Genomic DNA, 8,803 nt, shown 5'->3' with positions numbered 1-8,803 from the left:
CATTCCATGTGCAACCAAGACCTTCAGCTGCCCCACAGCATTTATTACACACTCTTAAAAATGCCAGCAGGTGATCTCACTCTGTCTGAACACAGATCACAAGCACTTCAGGAGCAAAAACAAGTCCTAAACAAGTCCTGGTATCTTCAGAGCCACTCTTGTCCTCAGAGGCCAGTACAGCTGTAGTAGTCTGTCCTTCCCATCTGTGCCCATGTGACACAGCAGGTTCACAGCATGGTGACCAGTTTGAAGCTTCCTACCTCTGTGGTAGGGACGACACTGATAAAGGTTTTATACAGGATTGCTCCTTTGGGTAGCTGGCAGATCACATCTCTGCTCTCACTGCTGCGGGGTGGGGGCACATAGACCTCTTTGGTGTATCTCACAATCCCGTCCTCCAGGGCATAGAGTGTCTTGTTACGGCCCATCCCCACCTGGGAGAGGATGAGGAGCGTTAGAAAGGAGAGGCTGGACACCCACAAGTAAAGCAGATCTGATCCCTGGTCTGCCTCGTTTGATATCCTGGCTTCAACAGCATCTGTTGCTTTATTTTTTAAAATAAAATCACACAACTTGCTTCCAGGAACCAGTGTGCAATGGTGCTCAGTATGAGACATGAGACACCCCTTCCAACCTGAAGCACAAGTGCCCAGTCAGGTCACAGAAGTGTTTTGGGATGTCCATGACTTGCAGACCTTCCCTAAGTCTCATGGACACAGGTGAGGCTCTGAGCAGGCTCTGTGACTAATACCAGGTCATGAAACCCAGTGTTGGGATATACAGAACACAGGGATGAACATTAAGAATGAGACTGAAAGAGAGGAGGCAGTGAGTGTGGGACTCTGGGGAGGCACTGCTGTTCTCTGAGAACCAGAGAGAGAGAAAAGGCCTTACGTGAGCGCCGGGATGCCAGCGGATCAACCGCTGCGTAGCCAAAATGTTTCCTGCATGGACAAATGCACCTGCAACAGAGTGACACAATCAGACTGCAGAGAAACAGCTCCCCAGAGCCCTGGCAGAACACAAATGATTCCAGGACTTACAAATCCCAGCTTTCTGTGGGCATTTTCTAAGGAAAAATTACTTCAAATGCTAAAAGCATCTGAACAAAAGTGCTGTTATCAGGAAATAAAAGGGCAATGGATAGACCATGGCAAAAAGTCAAATCTCTGAAAAGACTGCTTCTAGGGTACAAGGCATTTTCTGGCTGCTGAAGGCATTTGTTTTATTACATTTACATTGATATGTTTCCATCAGCAAAGCTAATAATTATTAAGCCCTCAACTGCAAGAATCTGCACTTTGGCTTCTGCTAAGCCTTGTAATTCTCTCCTTTGTAAACACTGGAAATGCTCAGTTTTTCCACCCAGCGTGGGGGGAAAGTGCAGTGCAGTTATGAGGCGTCCCACAGCGTTCCCTCCTCCCGGGCTCTCTGAAGAGGCAAAGTTAGAACCAAGTACATTTTCTGTAGGCAATTTTGGCTGATGGCCGGAGCTGACTCACCCTGCCCTCCCACCAGCGACCCTTAATCACGAGGTTTCACTGATCCTCCCCTTCCCTTTCTCCTGGAAAAGTGTCCTGCCCACCTCCTCCTGAAACACCAACCAACACGTACCAGGGGAGAGAAGCTGTGAAGAACCCAGTGAAATGCAAATAAGATACTCAGACCTACCTTCGACTTTTTTGAACCCATAGCGTTTCCCGGGGCTGCGGCCACCTAGGTTTTTTGAGCTGCCCCCACTTTTCTTAGAAGCCCATCTGACAGCAACCAAGCTTGTTTGGGGAGTGGTTAGAACTAGGTTTAGAGAAAGAACAACAACATCAGCTGGAAAAACTATCACACATAATTCCTTTTCTCAGATGTAAAGGATATCAGTTAAGACAGGCTTTAAAATTAAAGGCAAAGGAAAGCCCTGGGAGAAACAAAAAGTACTTCCAGGATAAATTAGACCACAATGGCCTAAATTCCCTGAAAAGAGGTCACATCTCAAGTGCTGCTGCTGCTCCCCAGGTAAGAATTAAATTCTCAGCAACAATGTTAAAGGATGTGCACAAATTCCTGTTTCTTTCTTGTAAAATGCAGCACAGATGTCACTGGTTGCTGTGGATTGCTCTAACAGTGCTTTGAGAAAAGATGGGTTGTGATTTGTTTCAGTTTCCCCTTTGACCAAATGGCATTTACTTACACAGTTACATCCTGAAATCTTACAAATGAGCAGACTCCAATTCTGGACAATATACAAATATCTATCACCAGCCAGGAGCAGTCTGAGGATTATCTAGAAGGAGCATAAAGGTTGGACTTGCTGGTGTTGGAGGTCTTTTCCAACCTTAGTGGTTCTGTGATTCTATGATTAATGGCTCTAAGAAGGAACAGAGAGCAATGGGAGTGGCAATAAGGGAGTCTGGAGCACAGTCTTTTCATTAATCCTCCCAGTCTAAGGAAGTGTTCAAGGCCAAGTTGGACAGGGCTTGGAGCAACCTGGTCAAGTGAAAGGTGTCCCTGCCCATGGCAGGGGGTTGGAACTGGATGACCTTTAAGTTCCCTCCCAACCCAAATCATCATGATCTTAAAAATCTCTTCAGTACTGCCTTTCATGCAGTTAGGAGACAAACCTAGTTTTTCTGAATCTAGCCTCTTAAGCAGCAGGTTAGTGCAGAACAGTGGTTATCTTGTTTCCTTAACCTGAGTAAAACCACTAGTTTAACTTAATTAAATTATCACGGACACTCAGCGAGCTAGAAATACGTCCCATCACTAGAAGTGTTCAAGGCCAGGTTGGATGGAGCTTACTGCAACCTGGTCTAATGGAATGTGTCCCTGCCCACGGCAGGGAGTTGGAACAAGATTCCTTCCTTTAAGATTCCTTCCAACCCAAACCTTTCCATAATTCTATGAAATACTGTTGAGAAAAGGGTACAAAACCCCATTAATTTCAGGAGATGACCCATTAAGTAAATTAAAGCCTCCGAGACGTGACAATCTACAGGAAATTAGGCAAAGACGAACTATAGTTACAGTTTCACATACACAAGCCCGCCCATTTCACCAGAGCTCCGCCTCAGCTCCAGGCAAAGGCAAAAGCCTCAGCCTCGCGCTACCGGCCGTGACATCCCACCGGGGGCGCGACAATCCACAGGGTGACCTCCCTGAGGCGCACTCTCCCGAGCTCATCCCTCCCGCTCCACGGCCAGAGCCCCGCTCCCCACCCCTCAGAGGGCAAACCGCTGACACAGCCCCTCACTCACACAGCCTCCCCAGCGCCGCCATCTTGATGGTGCCGCTTCCCCTTCCTCTTCCCGCTGGGAAGGCGGTGCGCACGCGCACGCGCTGGGCGGCGATTGGTCCGAGCGCGCGGCGTCGCGAGCGTTCGGACCAATCGCCGCCCACTGCACGCGCCTCCGGGCCAACCAGCGGCCGGCGCGGGCTTTCCCCTCAGGCGGGCACGGGTGCCCCTGAGGGGGCGCGGGGATGGCGGAGAGCGATTCGTGGTCTGAGAGCAGTGAGGAGGAGAACTTGCCCTCCTTGGCCTCCCTGCTGCGGCCGTCCCCGTGCCTCGGCGGGCCGAGCTGCCCGCGGGTACCATCTCCTGATCCTGAAGCGGCAGAAGTTGTCGAGATGGTGAGCAGCGAGGGCGAAGAGGTGAATGAGGAGGTGATGGACGTCGTCCCTTGGCGTGAGAGGATCAAGATGAGAGAGGGAGCGGAGCCTGAGCCTTTCAGCCTGGGCGCTGGCGATACAGGAGAGGTATCTGGGCTTTGTGCTAGTGGTGACCTGATCTCTCCTGGCAGCCATGGGCTGGGAGAAGACCTGGCGCCGTCTGGAGAAGTGGCTTGTGACAGTGAGAATGCTACGCGCAGTGCTAAGAGACCCTCCTTGTGCTCCCTGCCAGTCGACTCAGACAGGCCTAGTAGCCCGCCGGTAAGCAGAGAAAGGCCAGAAACATCGCTCCCTCTCAAAAAGCGACAATATAGTCAGAAGGAACGGGAGGCAATCTACCAGAATGCGTGGCAGAGAAGGGAGAAGCAGGAAGCAAAGAGGAGGGAGCAGGAGGAGGAGAAAGAGAAGAAGAGAGCCGTTGCCCAGATGCTGAAAGCTCAGCGGCCAGGAGAGTGCCAGAAATACATAACAGTGGTGCTAGATCCAGGTAGTTATCCTCACAGCCTGCACCTGCCTTGTGTTGACTGTTGTCTCCTCTCTCTGGAGGCCTGACCCATGCATCGATTTCAGTCATCTTACAGGTAGAAGGTGGTGAGCAGATCCTTAGTGCTCTGAAGGCTGCCAATTATTCCTGTGTGTTTGAGAATCACGATATTCCCTGCAGCATCACCTGGAGGAGAAAGACAGTGACATCACAGGTATGCAAATAAAATCTTGATAATCTTGCATGTTTTTTCGTGTGTTATTTGCAGTCGGTAGTAATGGTATTTATCAACTCAAGTAAACACTCTCTAATCTCCCCGCTCAGAGCTCTGAGTGGGAGTCTGAATCCTAAACAGACTGTGGCCTGTTTGTTTTCATATCTGAACAGATGGGAGGAGGAGATGAATGGACAGAAGAACCAAATGTCCTGGTTCTGCTTGGCTTGGAGGAGTTTTTGTCCATGGCTCACAGCTACAAACAAGTGAGAACGCTCATGACTTTTGTGCTCCTGAACATACCTTGATGCAAAACCGGTGTTTTGTCATCTCTCTTGGTGGCAGGAAGGTTTTGGTGTGGGAGGAATGCAGGATTTCGGTAAGACAGAAATCTGGGTTTAGGAGCCATTAATGGGTTCTATAATGTAAAGTTCTGACAAGCTTTCTTCCCTAGTTAAAATTTTCACACATTCCCAAAGAGTTATTATTACATCAAGTGGGATTTTTTTTTCTTTCTTTCTTTCTGCTCTAACTTTACATTGGATCAAGTATTGCCTGCTTGCCCTGAAGAGCGAGGGTGAACAGACTCATCTGCAGACCTACAACGAGGGCAATAATTTGCAGTGCTTCTCTGTGTACCTCAAAATGGTTTAACTCCGTGTTTTTCCCATTCATCTTTGTAGAACGCTGACAGCTATGCAGGAAGGCAGAAGGAGACCCTGCAGAGTTATGTAGCTCATATGATGGAGAAAATGCCTGGGAAAATTCTGGCTCTGGCAGTAATTGGAGTGGAAAATTACTTCAGGTCAGGCTTCTTTCTCTCCAGATGTTTCTGTGTTTTCTCTGGCCTTGAAAAATGCCATAGGTGTTTACTTTAATTCCTTCTAGCAAAGACTGGAGTATAAGAGGCATTCCCAGAACTGTTCCACCATTTTTTAGAAAGAAACAGAAGCAAAGGTCCATCCAGACTGTCACCCCAGTCTTACTTTACTCTTTTTAGGTCTCTCCAAGGTCAGCCAAAACAAAGGCTGCGACACACAGCAGCGAGTGGGAATCAAGAGAAACGGGGAGAACGGAGAAAAAAGGAGGTTAAGGGTTCTGGCCTGGACTTATCCAGAATGGATGTGGAAGAAGTGAGTGCTTTTAAAACAGACATGCAGCCATCATCTGTTGTCTGCCAGTATTTAAATATTTGACCCAGTCACACAATTTTTTAGATGGGAGTATGCATCCTTCATTATTCATTAGTCCATCAGTCTGTGGACAGAGCTCTTTGGGTTCAGCTCCCCACTGCTCAGTCATGTACCTGCTCCCACACAGACTGATGTGTCTTGTTCACCTGGGTACTGATGTCAGTCTCAGCACCTCTTGCCCTTCATGGGCCGTTGGCAAAGCCCACTGGTGGTGGCCTGTTCGTAACAAGAGCCACGGAGGAGCTGAGGCAGCTCAGAGGACACTGAGGCGATATTAGCTGTCAGGAGACAGAGTGCCCCGAAATACTTCAGTGTCTTAAATTAACTGTTTCCAAAATGGGGAGAGAGTGAAGGTTCTTGTCCTACAGCAGGGTGGTCGTGACCCTTTTCTGCTTCAGACAAAAATGGGGTTTGATGCAACAAGACTGATTGTGCCATTTGTTGTTCCCTATGGTGATACAGGCCCTGGTGGATCTGCAACTGAGCACACAAGTCCAAATCAGCATGTTTGAGAGCAGTGAGGAGCTTGGGGAATATGCCACTATGTTCACAAAAGCTGTGGCTGAGGCACCATACAAGTGAGTAAGCAGAGGAGGTTTGGTCCTACCTTTGGAGAGGCTGCACTTAAAGCTACTGGGAAGGAATAGCAGGTACAACACAGGGTAGAATGGTTCTTAAAGGTGCAGGTGACAGAGCAGCTGCTAATGCAGCTCCTTCAACACAGAAGTTGTTCTTGAAATTGATGTCCTGCCCACAGAGGCGTGAGGACAGACCCAGGTTTCATAGTCACAGGCTCATTTGGGTTGGATGGGACCTTAAAGATTGTCTAATCCAACCCCTTGCCATGGGCAGGGACACCTTCCAGTAGACCAGGTTGCTTAGCGCTCCATCCAACCTGGCATTGAACACTTCCAGGGACAGGGTATCCACAACTTCTTTGGGCAGTTTGTTCTGGTGCCTCACTACCCTCACGTTTCACACTGAAGCCTTGCCATCAAGTAGAGCTCTTGTTCTCAGTCAGATTTTTGGAGTGGGAAGGGAATGCAAGTAGGACTGGCTCTTAGAGTGCCAGCTTTTCTTCTTCAGTGTGTAACCAAGAGACGTGCCTGAGAATGAACCACTTGGCTCTTTCCATTGACAAGGGAGGACAGCAGATTGTTGCACAGTGATAGCTAGGAAAGCCATCTTGTGCAGTCTCACACAATCCTGATACTCCTATTACAGCAGCTGCTGGATTTTCCATGTCAGCCATGAGGAGAGATGAGATGTCATTAAAAATGACATCTAGAAGTGTTTTATTATGGTTGACAGCCAGAAGGTGAATTCTTGTTTACCACTTTGTCTGCAAGTTGGCTTGTGTCAGGATTGCTGCTGAGTACAGGATTGTTTCTTTTTCAGTAGCAATCTGAGTCTTAAAGAAATTGGTAATGCATGTAAAGAAAACAGGGTCAAATTGTTTGCATTTCTTTGATGCCAGTGATGTCTCCGACATCTCAAGCGAGGGACGGCGCTCTGGCTCTGTGACAACAGATGGCAGGGACAGGATTTTCTTCACAGCCTCATTGTCTCATTTGCTTCCTCATTCCTTGTTCTCCCTAGGCGAGAGCGAGAGAACACAGGGTTCTCTTTCTACTTGGAGAAGGGCTGCTTCGGAGGAGTGAAGGTGGATCCTTCCGGAAAGGGTCTTCTGAAAGTTTGGAAGAGGCAGATACAGCAATTTAACCGTGTCAGCTCTGAGATGGCTGAGGCTATCGTGTCTGCCTACCCTTCTCCTCAGCTTCTGATCCAGGTGAGGATGCCTCAGGGATACCCAGCACTGTGTGCAGGCAGCCAGCTCATGCAAGGGGTGGAAGAAGTAATTTAATCAGTATTAAATTAGACACAGTGATTCTGTATGAGTGGTTCAGTAAGTTAGTGAAGGAACTGATTCCTTGGCATCCACTCTTCTGGCTCCCCACTGAGGGAGCAGCATTGGCTCCACTCTCCAAGTTCACAGATGGGACCTGGGCAGAGAGCAAGTGAAAAATGAGTGGACATTGTGGAAGGGCAGAGCAGTCACAGGTGCGTAGCTTTGACTGGTTTTTTGAGCAATGGATGCAAATGGGTGATCTCATTGTTCCCTTGGTGTTGCTTTTAGGCCTATGAGAGATGCTCCTCGGACCAGGAGCGGGAGAACATGCTGGCCAATATCCCTGTGCACCGTGGGGAGGGGGTGACAGCCACCTCCCGGCGCATTGGGCCGGAGCTGTCCCGACGCATCTATCTGCAGATGACTTCCCACGATCCTGACCTCTGTCTGGATTTCACTGGGTAGCCCCAGGGAAAAAGGGTTTTACTGTTTGTCTGGTTCAAGTGTTCCATTTTGAATTTCACTCGGTAGCTCCAGGGAATAAGGGTTTTACCGTTTGTCTTGCAAGTTTTCAGTTTTCTTCTGTGAAGAAGTGCTTAGATAACACTCATTGATCCTTGTTTAAAGACTTGAAGCACATTTAGACTTTATCGTAGCAGGGAAAAAGTTGGATAAAGTTGCTGAATTGCAGCAGTTTACACAAGAAAGATGGTGAACATCTTTCCTAAGCATGAGTTGCACACAGCTTACAGTACTGATGTTTTATTTGTCTTTCTATAAAATAAATAATTTTGAAGAAAAACCTTTGCTCTTAATATGTTGTCTTGAAAATAGACAGGTATGTCCTCCGTTGAAAGGAATACTTCCTGCTACTCTCCTGAACTGCAAGGACTTAACCTTCTTCCTCCTTTGGGACAAATCCTGATGCTAGAGCAACATGGTGCTGCCCCCCCAGCACCTGCTCTAGTGAGGTGAAAGAACTTCACCTCACAAAACAGCCTCTCATTGTTCCGCTGTGGCAGGTGGGCATGAGTAAGACTAATTTTCAGATATAGAGTGATTCAATCTCCAGACGGCTTAATCTAGAGAGGGTCTTGAAATCTGATTATATGTGCTGGAATTATGAGGTCTAAACAGTTGGCAGAAAAAGCTTCCTTTTAATTAGATTGGAGACCACGGCCTGTCAGTGCAGCCATCAGCACTTGTGTGCGCACAAGGACAGTTGAGAGGGTTTTTGTGACAGCAGCACTTACTGAGATGAGTGCTCAGAGAATTAAACTGCATCCCATGTGTGGAAGCTAACTCTTTGGAACCCTGCTGCCTCCAGTGGAAAAAATCTCCACCTGCCCTGCTTGTTCCAGGCATCCAGCAGGAGCCCTGCCTGGCCAGCAGTGCTGCTGACC

General features: G+C 48.3%; 2 protein-coding genes across 2 annotated transcripts; one reads left to right on the top strand and one right to left on the bottom strand.

Moving 5' to 3' along the window:
- Positions 1-9: 9 nt before the first annotated feature.
- Positions 10-3,327, bottom strand: MRPL27 (mitochondrial ribosomal protein L27). Its single transcript, XM_032129048.1, has 4 exons — positions 3,249-3,327; positions 1,672-1,794; positions 895-962; positions 10-434 (listed from the first exon to the last, which is right to left on the bottom strand). The coding sequence occupies exons 1-4, from the start codon at positions 3,268-3,270 to the stop codon at positions 228-230; spliced, it is 420 nt and encodes a 139-aa protein (XP_031984939.1). The 5' UTR covers positions 3,271-3,327; the 3' UTR covers positions 10-227.
- A 68-nt stretch (positions 3,328-3,395) lies between these two features.
- EME1 (essential meiotic structure-specific endonuclease 1) lies at positions 3,396-8,031 on the top strand. Its single transcript, XM_032129045.1, has 8 exons — positions 3,396-4,147; positions 4,231-4,358; positions 4,532-4,624; positions 5,042-5,163; positions 5,359-5,491; positions 6,014-6,129; positions 7,151-7,340; positions 7,689-8,031. Exons 1-8 carry the CDS (start codon positions 3,472-3,474, stop codon positions 7,863-7,865), a joined length of 1,635 nt encoding a protein of 544 aa, XP_031984936.1. The 5' UTR covers positions 3,396-3,471; the 3' UTR covers positions 7,866-8,031.
- Positions 8,032-8,803: the final 772 nt, after the last annotated feature.

This window comes from Corvus moneduloides, chromosome 19 (genome assembly GCF_009650955.1).
Source record: "Corvus moneduloides isolate bCorMon1 chromosome 19, bCorMon1.pri, whole genome shotgun sequence".
NCBI lineage: Eukaryota > Metazoa > Chordata > Aves > Passeriformes > Corvidae > Corvus > Corvus moneduloides.
The sequence above is the reverse complement of the archived record's forward strand: the minus strand, read 5'-3'. Positions and strand labels throughout refer to the sequence as shown.